At 43.8% G+C, this 19,663-nt stretch overlaps 1 protein-coding gene across 1 annotated transcript in view; it reads left to right on the top strand.

Moving 5' to 3' along the window:
- CNIH2 (cornichon family AMPA receptor auxiliary protein 2) overlaps window positions 1-19,663 on the top strand; it is a 195,845-nt gene that overhangs the window by 160,723 nt on the left and 15,459 nt on the right. Inside the window, exon 4 of the mRNA XM_056527474.1 lies at window positions 5,149-5,261. Within this exon, the coding sequence (XP_056383449.1) occupies window positions 5,149-5,261 (113 nt within the window). The remainder of the gene's footprint in view (window positions 1-5,148; window positions 5,262-19,663) is intronic.

Genomic DNA, 19,663 nt, shown 5'->3' with positions numbered 1-19,663 from the left:
AGCGTGAACCCGACCTTATACAGGTGTTTCACCAGTTAATGCCCATTTTAATTGGTCAGATCTTCTGGCCATTGACATGTTTCGCAGATCTGAACTTTCGGTAGCATTGTATGTTGGAGTCTGGTTTCAAGTTACAATGGTCCGGTATATGCTAAAAAGACTAAATATTTTTTGAAGTGTCTAGGACTTGTATGTAACTTTTAACATAACTTTAAAGGAGTAGTCCATTTAGAAAAAAAAAATCCTCTATCTGCAGGACCACTGGGACCCCTGCGACCTCCTGCTCTGTGCCCCGGCTCTCCCCATGAATGAAGCGATGTGGACCACAGCACAAAACAATGGCCGATGCCCACTTCATGCATCTGTATTAGGAGAGCCGGAGATACAGTGTTCGTGTATCTCTGGTTCTCCCGTAGAGATGCATAGAGGGGATGTATCGACCGCTGCTTCATACCATGGTTGACAAAGCTTCATTCATGGGAGGAGCCGTGGCGCCATGCAGGAAATTGCAGGTGGTCCCAGCGGTCGGAGCCCCAGTAATAGGACACTTATCACCTATCCTGCAGATGTATACGAATAGTTTTTAAAGGAGTACATGCTGGGAGTTGTAGTTTTGCAACAGCTGGAGGGTCCACAGCTGGGAGACCACTGTCTTACACATGTATCCATGTTACAGTAGGACTATAGAGTTTGGGGTGACCCCACAAAGCTGCTTCACTACAGACTCCCTAAAGTTAAAGGGGCTCCCCCATTGCAACACACTCTATATATAATGCATTCCTGCAGACAGTGCCCATGCTGCCCCCAGTTCTGCAAAGTAACTCACTGCTCCTTGCACTGGGCACCCCAACCCCAGAGAGTAGTGCCCCCCCAGGGTCCAGGTTGTGCCCCCTCCTCACCTGGCACACCTGCCCCTTCTCCCCTGCAGGGGGCTCCTCTCTCTCCCACTCACACACAACTAGTGAAAGTTTGGCCGAGCATGCTGCCAGTGCCGCCCTCCCCCGGTCTGTAGCGTCACTCACCCCGGAGACTGAGGGATGATGCCCACCGCTCTGCCCTGCTGTCACCGCCGCCTCCACTTGTGGCTCCTCCCGGACCCCGAGTCCGCGCAGCTGTAATGCCGGAGAACACACAGGCGCGCCCCCGAGACTTGAGGCTTCTGGGCCGGGCGGGGCGGATCATATACTGGAGGAGAGGGCAAGATCAGCGGCTAAAGGGAGGCACAGGGTATAGGGAGAGCAGGGAGTGCTGGAGCGGTGTACAGTGTATATAGTACTCGAGGAACAGTATATAGAAGTGCATTCTATGTAGCACAGGCGCAGCACTACGCAAATAGCGTAGGGCTAACGTAGGGAGCAATAGGAGCCTAGCGTTAGCCCTACGCTATTTGCGTAGTACTGCGCATGCGCAGAATAAATTAACTTTGGGGGAGTAGCCGACTCCGGGCGGGGAGGCCGGCACAGCCCGCAGTGACTCATGGGAGCGATGGGTCACCGGGCGAAGATGGCGGCGGATCAAGAAGAAATACAGGTCAAGCGTCATCAAAAGACCCAGCTTCCGGACGGAGAGAAAAGCGAGGAGAAGACCGGGAAGAAGACCATATGGAAAACGTGAGTATATTAGAATGTTATATAACTTTGCCTCATGCTACAATTCCCCTATAAAAGGTTAGCTTCGGAGTACTCCTTTAAGGTGTCAGACAGCACTCCCCCTCACGCTCGTCGATCCTGAGAGTGCCTGTGATGTCCAATGTTGCTGCCATTCCGGCTCAAGCTGCATGCACGGTTAATGCCAGATGGCAGGCCAACCGAACGAGCAAGCCTGAAGGAGCATGTGAAAGATGGTACACGGACCTGGAGAGATTGGAGCATGATGGTGGTAGTAGTCCTGCTGTGCAGAGTATCAGCTGCTGTATTGGTAATACCAGGCAAGGTTGTATCCGGTGAGCGCGTGCTCTTGCGGTAAATGGAATCTTTTTGTGAGTAGCAATACTGGTTAAAGGGGAATAGAGATGAGCGAACTTACAGCGAATCAATTCGTCACAAACTTCTCGGCTCGGCAGTTGCTGACTTTAGCCTGCATAAATTAGTTCAGATTTCAGGTGCTCCGGTGGGCTGGAGACTCTCCTAGGACTGTATCCACCTTTTCCAGCCGACCGGAGCACCTGAAAGCTGAAGTAATTTATACAGGATAAAGTCAGCAACTGCCGAGCCGAGAAGTTTGTGACGAATCGATTCACTGTAACTTCGCCCATCTCTAAAGGGGAACTCCGGTGGAAACAAAGTAGAAAACAAATGTTTTTAAATCAACTGGTGCCTGAAAGTTAAACAGATTTGTAAATGACTTCAATTAAAAAAATCTTATTCCTCCAGTACTTATTAGCTGCTGTATAAAACAGAGACATTTCTGAATTTATTTTCTGTCTGACCACAGTGCTCTCTGCTGACATCTCTGTCCGTGTCAGGAACTGTCCAGAGCAGGAATCACATTCCCATAGAAAACCTCTCCTGTTCTGGACAGTTCCTGAGACGGACAGAGGTGTCAGCAGAGAGCACTGTGGTCAGGCTGGAAAGAACATCACAAATTTCTCTGTAGTATATCTGTAGTATACAGCAGCTGATAGGTACTGGAAGGATTAAGATTTTTAAATAGAAGGGATTTACAAATTTGTTTAACTTTCTTGCACCAGTTGATTTGCAAACATTTGTTTAACACCCGATTACCCCTTTAAAGTGCATGTACCAATATAGGGTAACAATGATCTATTAGGGGGAACCCCCAGGAACTATTCATTCATATCTATCTATCTATCTATCTATCTATATATATATATGAAAATATAAAATATACTTTTATTCCCCCAGGAACAAATTTTATGCATTATTAGGACTGAACTCTGCGACTTTCCATAATATTACTGATATCCTCTTCATCCAAACAACTAATAGTTGAATAAGTTGGACGATCTTGGCAATTTTTTACTTCATTTTTACTGTTATTTAGGATACAATCCTTTTCTTTTACCTTATAGGAACAGGAGGCCTCAAACGAACCCCACATCTGTTGATATGTTTATTTATTTTCATGCAAAGATTTGATAAGTCCTGTCAATATCTATCGGCAATTAACAATTGCCAAGTACCGTGACGTTATTATAAATGTTTTTGTAATTATACCTGAACATATTATTTCATTACTTTATCTGTTTTTTGGTGGAACTGCGAGGGCCCTGCAATCTACCCAGGGCTCAAGTCCTGCAGGAACGCATGGGAACGGAGTTCCTGCACTTTTTCCACAGCAGGAGCACTGTTCCCATTAGCAGGAGTCCTGCAGGACCAGCCCTTGTGAGGAAATCTTAGGTGAGTTCCCACACTTTTTTGTTCAAGGACTTGACCCCTGAATTTACCCCATTATTCCTCTTAGGGTACGTGCGTATTTTCTGCTGCAGATTTGCTGTAGCAGATTTTGCTATCCATTGAAGTCAATGGGCAGCAAAATCTGTTGCAAAAAAACGCACGTATTTGTATTCATTTTTATTATCAGAATAAATGTATTTATCTAACTTGCTATCCATTTTCATTTGGAGATAATCTTGAGGACTATTTCTGGTATTTTATACTAATTTCTTTCATGTTTATGGTCATCTTCATGTTTGTGTGCCTCCGGCTGTTGCAGAACTGCGACTCCCATCAGGCCCAGACAGTTGTTGTAGTTTTAGTTGTAGTTTTGCAACAGTTATAGTTTGGCTTGGCCAATGGCTGCAGATTTGTCAGTGGGTAATGCAGTATTTTCCAAACAGTGTGCCTCCTGCTGTTGGAAAACAAAACTACCAAAGGCTGTCTGGGCATTCTGGAAGTTGTGGTTTTGCAACAGCTGGAGGCACACTGTTTGGAAAACACTGCATAACCCACTGACAAAGCTGCATCCATTGGCCAAGCAAAACTACAACTGTTGCAAAACTACAACTCCCAGCATGCCCGGACAGTCAAAGGCTGTCCCGGCATGCTGGGAGTTGTAGTTTTGCAACAGCTGGAGGCGCACTATTTGGAAAACACTGTATCTGCAGATTTGTCAGTGGTTAATGCAGTATTTTCCAAACAGTGTGCCTCCTGCTGTTGGAAAACAAAACTACCAAAGGCTGTCTGGGCATTCTGGGAGTTGTAGTTTTGCAACAGCTGGAGGCACACTGTTTGAGAAACACTGCATAACCCACTGACAAAGCTGCATCCATTGGCCAAGCAAAACTACAACTGTTGCAAAACTACAACTCCCAGCATGCACGGACAGCCAAAGGCTGTCTTGGCATGCTGGGAGTTGTGATTTTGCAACAGCTGGAGGCACACTATTTGGAAAACACTGTATAACCCACTGAGAAAGCTGCAGCCATTGGCCAAGCAACGACCTTAGGGTATGTTCCCATTATGGAATTTCCGGCACAGAAGCATCCCGACAAGTCAATTCTTTTTTCGGCGGAATCTGCTCGGAAATGCATTGCCGTCTACGAAGACGGCTCATTTCCAAGTGGACCCAGCACTGGAAATGCTGGGAGTTGTAGTTTTGCAACAGCTGGAGGCACACTATTTGGAAAACACTGCATAACCCACTGACAAAGCTGCTGCCATTGGTCAAACAAGGCTACAACTGTGGCAAAACTACAACTCCCAGCATACCCGGACTCCGGTCATGCTGGGAGTTGTAGTTTTGCAACAGCTGGAGGCACACTCTTTGGAAAACACTGCATAACCCACAGACAAAGCTGTGTACCTGACTGAGTACAACGACCTTAGGGTATGTTCCCATGATGGAATTTCCGGCGCAGAAGCATCTCGACAAGTCAATTCTTTTTTTCGGCGGAATCTGCTCGGAAATGCATTGCCGTCTACGAAGACGACGCATTTCCAAGTGGACCCAGCGCAATTTAGAAAAAAAGGGACGTATGAATATCCTCATAGACAAAGTGGAAGCACTTTGCCTGTTTAACCATCGCACGTACTTGGAAGATGTCCTTATCCTGGAATATAAGGTTAATTTATACAATAGCTAGTGGAAAAACACGATGTCATCCTCTGTTTTGTCCTTGTGTGTCTTTCTGTCTGTCACTGACCATTACGTCATATTTCTTATCTACTGCTTTTATCTCTCTACCAGCTCGTAGTACCAGAATACTGCATTCATGGCCTCTTCTGTCTCATGTTTATGTGTGCTGCTGAATGGGTTACTCTGGGTCTTAACATACCGCTGCTGTTTTACCACCTCTGGAGGTAAGTAGCTATGCTTTATATATTATGGGGGAAGGGGATTTATCAAAACCGGTGTAGAGCAGTGGTTCCCAACCTTTTTCACGACCGTACCCCCAAAGGGTGAAAGTATTTCCGCGAGTACCCCTCGCGTGTAAATTACGTGTGAAGGGAACCCGCGGAAATACTTTCTAATGCAACAATGGCATGTGCTCGCCTTTCTAATGCAATACTAATGCAATAATTAATCCCATTGTACCATTATTCGCCCCCCCTCCCTCTGATCCCCTTTTGCCACTATGCCCCCTCCATCGTACTTCTCCTTTTGCCATTATGCCCCCTCCATCTTAATCCCCTTTTGCCATTATCCCCCATCTTAATCCCCTTTTGCCATTATGCCCCACCTCCATCTTGATTCCCCTTTTGCCATTATGCCCCCTCCCCCTCCATCTTAATCCCCTTTTGCCATTATTCCCTCTTCCATCTCAATCCCCTTTTGTTATTATTCCCCCCTCCATCTCAATCCCCTTGTGCCAATATTCCCCCCTCCGATCCCCCTGGGCCAATATATGGGATACATACAACAACAACCTCCCATACTGCGGTGTTACACTTAGTTTAACATGCTTACTAGGCCTGTGCATATCCCGTTCGGCAGGAGTCGGAGGGCCGCACTGACGGGTGACATCCTTCTGTGCTGTGCTGGCACCTCCTCGAAACTTCAGGGAGGTCACATGTCAGGCCCGGCAGCCACTGCTGCTCACGTAAAGTGGCAACGGCCGCAGCTCCAGCCACGGTACAATATAGCAAGCTGCCGTGGCGACTGCGGCATCCGATCTCCGCTCTGCGCTGACAAATACTTGCCAATGCATGGCCGGTGTTTGTTAGCAAATTGCCGTACCCCCACATATCCCCATAGGGGTACGCCTACCACTGGTTGAGAACCCCTGGTGTAAAGGAAGAGTAGTGCAGTTGCCCATGGCAACCAATCAGATTGCTTCTTTCATTTTTCAGAGGCCTTTGTTTTTTACAAATGAAAGAAGCGATCTGATTGGTTGCTATGGGACCTGCACCAATCCTCTACACCGGTTTTGATAAATCTTTACAAGTAGAAATAGATCCCGCACTCACCACAACTGTAGTTCTTCCGTAGTCAATGAGGCTTGGACATTCTGGGAGAGGGAAGCGGTTGGCGTGGGGGCGCTCAGAGGCGACTGCCATCAGTTTTGTACAATAAAACACTCTTGTTTAAGCCGGAAGCGTGTGTTCTATTGCACAAAACTGCCCGCAGTCGCCTCTGAGGTCCCCGATGCCATCCGCCTCCCTCTCCCAGAATGTCAGAGCCTCGTTGACTACGGAAGAACTACAGTAGCGGCGAGTGCGGGATGTATTTCTACTTGTGGAAATTTACTGCTTCACATGTAAATGTGCATCTCCGTAGTAGTATCCACTGCTCTTTGTATGGTACAGCACTCCCGTTGGGTTATGTTACTAGTGCCACCCTACACTATCTCTATTATATGGACTGTTTGATAAATCTCCCCCAGTGATTGTACATAAGAACTGTTTGTCAATGGTTGAATGTTAAAGAAGTACTCCAGTGCAGGAACACTTATTCTTCATCGAAAGGATAAAGGATAAGTGTCTATTTGACCGCTGGGACCCCACGTGTTCTCCTGCACGGCATCCCAACAGTCCACAAGAAGCGGTGGCCGACATGCCCCCTTCATGTATCTCTATGGTAGAGCTGGAGATGCAGATTATTTCCAGCTCTCTCATAGAGATATATAGAGCGTGTCAGCCGCCGCTTCCTGGGAACTGCTGGGATGCCATATAGGAGATTGCATAGGGTCCCAGCAGTTGGACCCCACAGCAATTAGACGCTTTTCCCCTATCCTATGGATAGCGGATAAGTGTTGCTGCAACGGAGTACTCCTTTAAGTTGAAAGGGTGTCATCCAGACTTTTAAAACTCATGGCCCAACGTCATGATGGTAGTGGTAGTGGTCTAACTCCCGATACCCGATCAGATGTTTTCACCGCAGCCTCTTTAGTCTTTGAAAGTGTTTGTATTTAAGGTCATCATACTATTAGGCCGGGTTCACAATTTCTGAGCAGAATGCAGTTTTGAAATTCCACTCGGAAATTCCGATGCAGCACAGTCCTATTGCTGGCAATGAGATTCCGCTGCACAATGCACACTATGGAATTTTAGACACTGAAATTTTGCCGCCAAAAGAATGGTCTTATCCACTCTTTAGGAGAAATCTGCTCTGCAGACATTGCAGTTTATAGGGACGGTAATGTTCCCACGGTCCTATTACCCACTGATTGGGTAAGTTCACACTACAGACTAGGAAAATTCCGGCTGTAAATTCTGAATGCGTCAAGGTTCCAACTGAATAAGTCGGAGCTAGGATCACATGGACATTGCAGTCCCATAGATGGCAATGTCTGCTGCCTGAAGAACATCCCACTGCCAAAATTCCATAGAGTGCACTTGCAGCAGGATTCCCATAGCAACGATGGGATTCAGCTCCACCAGAATTTTCGATTTTCGAAAATTCTGGTCAAAAATTTCGTAGTGTGAACCCAGCCTTAGTAGCGATGGTGCAAGTACTGCAGCATGGTCCTTTTCAGGTGAATTGGACATTACTGCAAGACCATACACTACCACTATTAGTAGTAAACATCATATTCAATGGTTCCTCATGGCACAATGACCTACAATTACAATATTTTTAACTTAAAGGACAAGTATCATGAATAAAAACTTATACCCTATCCGAAGGATAGGGGATAAGTTTTATATATCGCAGGGGGTCCTTGCGCTCGGGCCCCCTGCGATCTCCTGTATGGAGCCCCGACTCTCCTCCACAGCGGCACGTCACGACCCCCGCCTGAAGCGGAGGCGGCCACGCACCCTTTACATAGGGAGAGATGAAGATTGCCAAACGGCTCTCCCATAGAGCTTTATAGAGGGTGAGTGGCGGCTCCTGCTTCGGGCAGGGGTCCAGACGTGCCGCTGTGGAGGAGAGCCGGGGCTCCATACAGGAGATCCTGGAGGGCCCCAGCGCTCGGACCCCCTGTGATCTAATACGTTTTTATTCATGATACTCGTCTTTTAAAATATCTTTCCTGGGCCCTTACTGGAGCTACATTCAAAAAGCAATGCCACAAACATTGCCAATCTGCCCTATATGGAATTGGCTGAAACAAACAATGCCGCAAACATTTCCAATCTGCCACACATGGCAGTGACTGAAAGACCCTACCCGAAGATACAGGACTAATAGCATTTTTCCCCCTGTGCAGAAACATCTAAGGGTGCCATCACATATATGCAGTGGATTGGCTCAGTTTCCCTCTGTAGTAAAGCCCTGGGGTGAAACGGATAATCAAACTGATCCTATTCATATAAATGAGACTATTCATAGTTAATGTGTACCTGTCGTCTACAAAATTCTTTTATATAATGTAGATAATACCATTATATGTATATTTGTAATATAAATGTGTATATTTTTGTTCCAACAGCTATTGCCTGTGTGTATCAATGAGGAGACCAAATACAGAAAGTGAGGGTGGACAAGCAGGGCTCTGTGCACTTAGAACAAGCAGGGCTCTGTACACTGAGGACAAGCAGAGCTCTGTACACTGAGGACAAGCAGGGCTCTGTACACTGAGGACAAGCGGGGCTCTGTACACTGAGGACAAGCGGGGCTCTGTGCACTGAGGACAAGCGGGGCTCTGTGCACTGAGGACAAGCGGCGCTCTGTGCACTGAGGACAAGCAGGGTTCTGTACACTGAGGACAAGCAGGGCTCCGTACACTGAGGACAAGCAGGGCTCTGTGCACTGACAATAAGCAGGGCTCTGTACACTGAGGACAAGCAGGGCTCCGTACACTGAGGACAAGCAGGGCTCCGTACACTGAGGACAAGCAGGGCTCCGTACACTGAGGACAAGCAGGGCTCCGTACACTGAGGACAAGCAAGGCTCCGTACACTGAGGACAAGCAGGGCTCTGTACAGTGAGGACAAGCAGGGCTCTGTACAGTGAGGACAAGCATGGCTCTGTACACTGAGGACAAGCAGGGCTCTGTACACTGAGGAAAAGCAGGGCTCTGTACACTGAGAACAAGCAGGACAGTGTGCACTGAGGCTCTATGACATACCCCTGGCTCACACAGCAGGCTGATTGACAAGCAGGGCTCTGTACACTGAGGACAAGCAGGGGTCTGTACACTGAGGACAAGCAGGGCTCTGTACACTGAGGACAAGCAGGGCTCTGTGCACTGGGGACAAGCAGGGTTCTGTACACTGAGGACAAGCAGGGCATTGTACACTGAGGACAAGCAGGACAGTGTGCACTGAGGCTCTATGACACACCCCTGGCTCACACAGCAGTCTGATTGACAAGCTAGGAGCCTGCACAGAGCCCTACTTGTCCCTCCCTCACTTCCTGTATTTGGACTCCTCATAGAGACACACAGGCTATAGCTGCAGGGACAGCATTATTTCACCCAAAAATATACACATTTTTTAATCAATATATATTACAAATATACATATAATGGTATTATCTACATTATATCAAAAGTTTTTCTTGGCGACAGGTACACTTTAACCAGCTCCTCAATTGGAATGCCAGATCACCAGACAGTCCACATGGGGAACACATCTTGCAGCGTTTCCCCATACGACCTGTAATTAACTGGGCAAAACGATCATAGATAACTTTGCCATCAGTTGTGGCACCAGCTGAACCCAGTTTACTGAGCCGGATCACCGAATATATGTCACGGCGCTAAGTCTGAAAGAGCAATATTTGCCAGCACAAATAAGAGCAGACAGTTCTGATGTTCTGCAAATGTCAGAGAAAACAAAAGGACATACCTGTCTCACATAGTGGAATATTATGGGTTCAATTTAGGTAAGAGAAAAAGTATATATATGCATTGGTTGGATGCAACTAGAGATGAGCGAACTTACAGTAAATTCGATTCGTCACAAACTTCTCGGCTCGGCAGTTGATGACTTATCCTGCATAAATTAGTTCAGCTTTCAGGTTCTCCGGTGGGCTGGAAAAGGTGGATACAGTCCTAGGAAAGAGTCTCCTAGGACTGTATCCACCTTTTCCAGCCCACGGGAGCACCTGAAAGCTGAACTAATTTATGCAGGATAAGTCATCAACTGCCGAGCCGAGAAGTTCGTGACGACTCAAATTTACCGTAAGTTCGCTCATCTCTAGATGCAACCTAACCTGAAAATCTTCAGTGAATCCCAGTAAGACAATTGCAGGAACAACTTATCTCCTACAAGTGTCGCTTTTTGGGGGATTTACACAGACTTGACCAGCATAAATTTATTAAAGGGGTACTCCGCTGCTAGCCATCTTATCTATCAGATGTCTGATCATGGGGGGGGTCCACTGCTGGGATCTTCCACAGCACTCGGCATTCTAAACAAACACCGGGTTTCTGTGGCAGTGGTCGTGATGTCACAGCCACGCCCTTGTGACGTCACACCATGCCACCTCCATTTATGTCTATGGGTGGGGGCGTGTCGGTAGACACGCCCCCTCCCATAGACATGAATGGAGGTGGCGTGGAGTGACGCCACGAGGGGCGTGTCTGTGATGTCACATTACGGCCTCCAGCTTCGAACGTTCTGAACATAATGTTCAGAACGTTGGAGCACCGGAGTACCCCTTTAAAATATAAATATATATATATATATATATATATATATATATATATATATATACTACAAATATTTCTATATCCTGTTAAATGTTAAAGGTATCTAACACCAAGGATGCGTCCCAACATTGCAGCTGCCAAATCCGAATGCAGTCATGGCCGCATGTAGTGGTCAAATGCCACATCATTACTGGTAATTCTGCAGTTTTGCCGGAAAAATCCCGTAGCCATTGGCCATGGAACGAGGCTGAGTCAAACTTTTCTTTTTGGTTGACAACAGGTCCTCTTTAATATGCAATTTGCAAACCTTATGGGGGACATTTATCAAAACCTGTCCAGAGGAAAAGTTGCTGAGTACCCCATAGCAACCAATCAGATCGCTGCTTTCATTTTTAAAGAGGCCTCTGAGAAATGAAAGAAGGGATCTGATTGGTTGCTATGGGCAACTCAGAAACTTTTCCTCTGGACAGGTTTTTTATAAATCTCCCCCCATATCTTTAGGCTATAAACAGACCAAAAAATTCCTAAAATGTAAAAAAAAAAAAACACGACTTTTCTCTGCTAAAAAAATGACCCAAAAGACCCTTGCATTTAATTTTACGGACTTTAAAATGACAGATGTTAAATTAAACTACATGTGAACCGACAAGACGTTTTTCTGTAAATTCAAAGCCGGTAAATGGGGATATTGGACTTAAATATTAAATGGACGTTTTACGCCTCAATATAAGTTTAAAAAATTATTTGTATGAAGCCTTAAATCAACTGGTGCCTGAAAGGTAAACAAATTTGTAAATTACTTCTGTATAAAAATCTTAACCCTTCCAGTACTTTTCAGCTGCTGTATGCTACAGAGGAAGTTCTTTTCTTATTGAATTTCTTTTCTGTCTGACCACAGTGCTCTCTGATGACACCTCTGTCCGTGTCAGGAACTGTCCAAAGCCGGAGCAAATTCCCATAGAAAACCTATCCTGCTCTGGACAGTTCCTGACACGGTCAGAGGTGTCAGCAGAGAGCACTGTGGTCAGACAGAAAAGAAATAAAAAAAAATAAAAAAAAAAAAATGTTTCCACCGTAGTACCCCTTTAAACTTTTATTTTTTATTTTTTAATCAACTGGTGCCAGAAAATTAAACAGATTTGTAAATTACTTTGATTAAAAAAAATCTTAATCCTTCCAGTACTTTTTAGCTGCGGAATACTACAGAGGAAATTATTTTCTTTTTGGAACACAGAGCTCTTTGCTGACATCACGAGCACAGTGCTCTCTGCTGACATCTCTGTCCATTTAAGGAACTGTCCAGAGCAGCATATGTTTGCTACGGGGATTTTCTCCTACTCTGGACAGTTCTTAAAATAGACAGAGATGTCAGCAGAGAGCACTGTGGTCATGATGTCAGCAGAGAGCACTGTGGTCGTGATGTCAGCAGAGAGCACTGTGTTCCAAAAAGAAAAGAATTTGCTAGTAGCTAGTAGTTGTAGTATTCAGCAGCTAATAAGTACTGGAAGGATTAAGATTTTTTAATAGAAGTAATTTACAAATCTGTAAAATTTTCTGGCACCAGTTGATTTAAAAAAAAAAAAGTTTTCCACCTGAGAACCCCTTTAAGATTTCCAATCTTGATGTGTTTTTATGGGGACATTTATCATCGTTACTTTGGTAAGCGAGTTCTGTAGGCATTTTTTTTTTGCTTTTGGTTTTGCTTATGTGTGACATATTTATCACACTATGACAGGGGGTTGATAAATTTGGCTCACATAAGCAAAAAACAATAAATCACTTTTGAATACCATTTATTTAGCACACCATTAAATTACTTCAGGACAACACTTTGTAACACCACTTCCTCTCCACTTTTCGGCTCTAAAATCGCAGTTGTGAAAAAAATGTGCGAAATACAGTATAAACGTTATTTTAACCCCTTTTGGACGCAGTTTATTTTTTATTTTTGCACTTTCGTTTTTTTTTCTCCTCACCTTCTAAAAATCATAACGCTTTCAATTTTCCACCTTACATAGAAAGCCTTGTTTTTTGCACCACCAATTTTACTTTGCAATGAAATTAATAATTTCACCACAAGATCTACAGCAAAACATAAAAAATAATATTTGTGGGACAAAATTGGGAAAAAATACGCCATTTTGTAACTTTTAGGACCTTCCCTTTCTACCCAGTGCACTTTTCTGCCACGATGTCCCGTGAACTGCACATGTCAGGAAACGGCACATACGCAGTGAAGACCAGTTAGGAGCGACGGAGAGAGGGAGAGCCGGGGGACGGGGGGGGATGAATATTCATAAGTTGGCAGCGATGCGGCAAGCGGCGCAGATGTCACAGTGCCACTAGGCTCCTGAAAACCCCGCCCGTGCCAGTTACAGCCACATTTGCATATATATATATATATATATATATATATATATATATATATAAAAACTAAGATTGCGGGCGAGGGCAAGGTAGCACAAAAAGTCGCATCTGCGCCTAAGAATTTTTTTGTGTGTATTTAATGAAATGTAACAACATTTTAATACATATTTATAAAGTCGCATCGGATGTCAGGATTGACACACGCTGTGATCTGTCCTTAACTGCAGGTACTACTGCACCCAACGTGGAGTACACTCTGCTCCATGCTGGGACCTGTAGTAACTGTATTGATAGACAGATCGAAGTGAGTGTCACTTCTGACACCTGTTGCGATCCATTAATGCAGGTACTACAGCTCCCAGCATGAAGCAGAGTGTGCTCCACATTGGGAGCAATAGTACCTGCAGTTAAGGAAAGATCACAGTGGATGTCACTCCTGACACCCGCTGTGATCCTCCTGTATATTGTATAGATGCGGGCGGCCAGGCGCTCTTCCATGGTCCTCTGCACTGACGTATATATACACCTATTCATATTTCCCACAGAGAGTTGTGATTGGCTGGAACCATCTGGCCAATCACAACTCTCTGTGGGAAATATGAATAGGTGTATATATACGGCAGCGCAGGGGACCATAGAAGAGCGGCTGGCCGCATCTATACATTATACAAGAGGATCACAACAGACCCGGGGCGATCTGCCAATTAGTACAGGTACTACTACTCCCATCATGGAACAGTGTGTTCCATGCTGGGAGTAGTAGTACTACCTAAAATAAAATAAAAGAATAAAAAGTGAAAAACACACACACACACTACATTTTTATTGTCGGCTAAATTTTTTGTGCCCTGTCCGCACACATAAATTCATCCCTGTTAAAAAATTGATAAAAATTAGATAAAATTTCGTTAAATACAATTTTTTCCATTACTACTGTACAACAAACACCAACATTTGGTACGATTGGAATAGAAAATAAAAGAACATGGACATTTTGTGTGCTTTCGTGCCAGGTTTTTGTTCTTGGCCTATATATTACTGTGTAAAGTGTATATCGGCTGTTCTCTTTATCTGCAGAAGTCCAGCAGAGACACCATGATTGATTTAGCAGCTTTGCAATCAAAAAAATCCTCTTGGAGTATATTGTAGTTATCACTCTCGCCTGACAGCTGCCACCAAGGTCCTTTCCCGTAATGGCACCATACTGTGTATTCAGCAGTTACATCGGTGGTTCCACGGTGATATTTTCACATTACTGAGGCTGTTTTTATCCAGACGTCCAATTATTTACACATGTGAACTTGTTTAGAAATGGAGCAACTCTTGGAAAACAAGTATAAAACCAGCGTCAATGTAATACCATGTAAATGCCCATTCATTAATTTATTTTACTGGAGAATGTCACTTATGGACACGTTTACATTTCAGTTTTTTAGTCATTGTTTTGCATTAGTCTTTGTCATAACAGGATAAGGTTTTTTTTTGTTTGTTTATTTCATTTAGAGAGAACAGTACAAGCAGAAACATAATAAGGGTAGGGTCACACGGAGCACATCTGCAAGGTGAAATACGTTGCGGATGCTGACAGCAGTCACAAGAGTGAGCTGCCGGCTGCAGATGGGTAGCTCTGTGTATCTGCTCATAGCGGCAGATTTTCCGTCAGCAGTCATGAGCGGACACACAGAGCTACCCGGGAGCTGTCAGGGACCGACCAGGAGACACGGAGAGTGAGCCCTAAACTGGCCCTAAAACCGCTCTCCCTGCCTACTTGCCAATCCACCCTAAACAGTGGATGGTCAACTGCGCACCGGTCCCTCCCTGAGCTAAAATGCAGGGGCCTAAAAACACATACAATATAAATCGGTCACAAACCAGAAACATAACAGGAACATAGAACTCTGTTAATAAGTTCAGAGGGAACAGATCAGTGAGCAGCACAGAGGACACTTATAGACCAATGGTAAAGCACAGAGGAAAACACTATCTAAGTGATCATGTACTCTATGATCAGTGCATGTACAAAAACTCCAAAGATCTGAAATCAGAACTAATAAACATATAGAGTTCAAAACACCAGACAGGAAAACAGATGAGTCTGAACAGACTCCAGAAACAATCCCTAAACCTCCAGTAGACTCAGGATGAATCTCCCAGAGTCCCTATGGACCGGTAACAGGAATATCAGTTACAACTCAGAAAAACGATACAAAGGGATGTAATTATAGAACACAGTTCACACTGAACCCAAAACAGGAACCGAATTATAGAACACTGTTCACACTAAACACAAGACAGGAAAACGGATGAGTCTGAACAGACTTCAGGAACAAAAAGGAATATAACATAATCCCATCCCCCAGAACCTCCGGTAGACACAAAGTCCCCATGGACAGGTATCAGGGATGCCAAGTTACAACTAAAAAAAACGGATACAACAAGATATAATTATAGAACACTGTTCACACTGAACAAAAGACAGGAATAATCACAATCCCTCAGAAAACCTCCAGTAGACACCAAGTCCCCATGGATAGGTAACAGGGATGCCTAGTTACAAATCAGAAAACAGATGCAACAGGATATAATTATAGAACACTGTTCACACTGAACACAAGACAGGAATCACAATCCCTCAGAAAACCTCCAGTAGACATGGAGTTCCCATGGACAGGTGACAGGGATGCCTAGTTACAACTCAGAAAACAGAAACAACTGGATATAATTATAGAACACTGTTCACACCGAACACATGACAGGAATCACAATCCCTCAAAAACCTCCAGTAGACATGGAGTCCCCATGGACAGGTGACAGGGATATCTAGATCAGAGCCTCCAGTAGACACAGGAATGTCCCCATGGAGCGATAACATAGAAAAAGAATACAAGAGAAAGCACAGTGTGAACAGATACATAACAGAAAAGATATACAAATCCTAAAACTAACTATATAAACATAGATTAAAATCTACTAAGAGCATGCTAACTAACCAAGGCAAAAAGCCCAGAACTATCAAAGATAAATGCAAGGTGCATGCTAAAACAGAGATAGTGGATTAAAAGCACAAACTAGGAGTGTTTCACCCAAAGCTCCATGCAGCATGTCCATGTGTAATATGTAATCCCCAGCTCTGAGGCTAGACAGAGCTGATCTTATGTAGACACACCCTAAGAGCAATTGTAGAGAAAGCCCAAAGACTTTAACTATTCCCTAACCAGGGAACATAAAACTGTTCACACACAACCAAACCAATAGCTGTGTGTGAACACTGGCTAATACAGACATGACAGGAGCCCACTCTTCTGACTGATGTTGGCGCTTTGTGTCACCCTACCCTAAAAGTATCTGCACAGGGTACAATTCCAGGGAAATAAGGCAAGTCAGGTTGTGCAAATAACAAAAACAATCATCGTAAATATATACATAGGCTCAAACTGAACCAAAACAAAAGAAACGTAAGATTAAAAAAATAAGAAAAAAGAAAGTATAAGAAAAAGATCAACACTACCTTCCACTGTATGGTATTCATGCATAAGAATGAGTAATTTATAGCTACCTCAATCATGCCAGGTAAGCGTATTAGGCATAGTAAATAAACAGACAAAACATCTGAACTAGTGCATAGGGGAGTTTAGGCAACTAACAGAGTTAAGTTAACACTGGGTCAAGGGGGGGGGCCATACTCAAACTCAGGCAGGAATTTCCTATTCCTATGCCCCACCTGTGAGAAGGGTATAACAGATGTGCAGATTCTTCCGTTTGATAAGCATTGGTGGTCTTGGGTCCATCCACCGGAAAACAATAACCCAGGGAATAGCAATTCCCTTGAGGAGGTATGCACATGATGGGACCAAACTTCATCTGACAGCAAATGACCACCGAATAAAACAATAACGTATTTAACAAATGGGAAGGATCCACTATGGTGGACACCAGTTGTAGGACTTCCCTCCAGTTGTAGGACTTCCCTCCAATATGAAACCATGTAGGGGACAGGCCCACTTGTAGTCTAATAGGTGTTATATAGCTATAATGAATCATGTATAAATGGATTCATTTGTTATTAGCATCTGGTGGGACAGAGGTATGTGATGACATAATGTCCTCCCGATCATCTCCTGTCAGGGAGGGTACAGGATTAAAACACAGTAATTTACAAACCATTGTAATACATTTTTCTCTGTGTTAGGCCCCCTATACATATATCCAGAGATTTGTTGCCGCTTCCCTTAGGCGTTGTAGAAAAGTGCTGGAGGGAAACTGACGGTTGAACTGATCCAATTCATTTTAATGAGACGCTTAACATTCATCCGGTGCCTCAACTTGGATGTGGAATCATCAGGCAAGCCACACGGCCTTGGATGAGGGAACACATCTTGCTATGTTCCCCCGTCCAACCTGCACAATTCGGATCACCAAATATATGTATACCCACCTAAGATTCACTCCTGATTTTAGCTTGCAAACAGCGGTGCAAAATACTGACTAAAATACTGCTTTGTGAAAGTGATCTACCAGTTACAGATTAGGCTAAGTTCACCCCTGTGTTGTATTTTCCTTTATTCTGCTTTGCCATTGGTGGTGGCAAATTCATTACACACCTGACACGACTGGCACCCCATGGACCCCTATGAAATAAACCTCTTAATGCCCCATTGATATACATGTACATCATGGTGGCATCAAGGATGTGTGGCAAAGGCTCGGAAATCAAGCCCTCTCGATTCCCGCGAGCTGCCAGCAGCATTCATCTGATAGCAACAGTTAGTAACTGGCATTGGAACTAGCTGTGAGGGTGGGTATTTTACCACCTAGATGCCGGTGTCACCATTGATGAACACATTTCAGTCACTTCCCGAGTCCCCACCTCCCCCATTGATTATCATGTCAAATCTGCTATTATAGACTGCCATAGGCAGTAATAGTAGATCACCCAAGAGATAGTTTACTGGGAGATTTTAACTTTTAATTCAGGGGATTTAATTTTATATATTTTATACAAGCTTGACAGTTCACTGCAATATATATAGACATTGCAGTGAACTGTCAAGCTTCTATAAAATATATAAAATAAAATCCCTTGTATTAAAAGTTTAAAAGTTAAAATCACCTCCATTTTGCCCATTTTCAAATCAAAAAATCTAAGGTAAAAAAAAATATATCCATATATAATTGAGTATTATTAAATTGAATTGCCATTTTTGGACAACATGCATCCCATAAAAAAATTGAAAAAGAAGCAATTTAAACTCCCTTCTATCACAGGTCAAATCCACACACAACTATGTTGATGGTAAAATATACACTCATAAAAAGCGATGAGGAAAAACGAAAATGCAAATACTGAAATTGTCTGTGTTCTTAAAGGGGTATTCCAGTTTTTTTTTCCTTCAGCCTTTGAGCCCATGATGCCAAGTTATAATACTTTGTAATATGCTTCTATTACCGCTGTGTGCCACTTTCATGAATAGGACTAAAACCTGAAAATGCTGTAGAGCAAGTCTTTTTATTTTACTGTTGTTTGTGACCTATTCCAGAATTCCATGTGGCCAGAGACAATATGTCATAAGTCACATGGTCTCCAGGGGTTGTGTGTGTATATGCTACAGTGGGGTGGGTGGATAGCAGGGTGGAAGGGATTTACTGAAGTAATGCAATCCACTAACCCACTCCAGCATAGCCATGTCCCTAGAGACCATGTGACTTAAGGGGGTATTCCAGGAAAAAAAACTTTTTTTTTTATTTTTTATATCAACTGGCTCCAGAAAGTTAAACAGATTTGTAATTACTTCTATTAAAAAATCTTAATCCTTCCTATAATTAACAGCTGCTGAAGTTGAGTTGTTCCTTTCTGTCTGGCAACAGTGCTCTCTGCTGACATCTCTGCTTGTCTCGGGAACTGCACAGAGTAGAAGAGGTTTGCTATGGGGATTTGCTTCTACTCTGGACAGCTCCCGAGACAGGTGTCATCAGAGATCACTTAGACAGAAAAGAACAACTCAACTTCAGCAGCTCATAAGTAATGAAAGGATTAAGATTTTTTTTTTATAGAAGTAATGTACAAATCTGTTTAACTTTCTGGAGCCAGTTGATGCATCAAAAAAAGTTTTTTCCTGGATAACCCCTTTAATACATGGTGTCACTGGCAACATGGAATTCTGGGAAAGGTCAGAGACAACAGTAGAATACTTGCATTACAACATTGAGGATTGGGAAAACAGGACAATGGAGGTAATAGAAGCATATTACACAGTATTATAACTTGGCATCACGGGCTCAAAGGCTAAAGAGAAAAAAATCCTACAATATCCCTTTTAGTAGTTAATGAGGTCCTTTGGGTTTCATGCATAATGACCG

Source organism: Hyla sarda, chromosome 6 (genome assembly GCF_029499605.1).
Source record: "Hyla sarda isolate aHylSar1 chromosome 6, aHylSar1.hap1, whole genome shotgun sequence".
In the NCBI taxonomy this organism is placed as follows: Eukaryota; Metazoa; Chordata; class Amphibia; order Anura; family Hylidae; genus Hyla; species Hyla sarda.
This window is presented reverse-complemented; position numbering and strand designations above follow the sequence as displayed.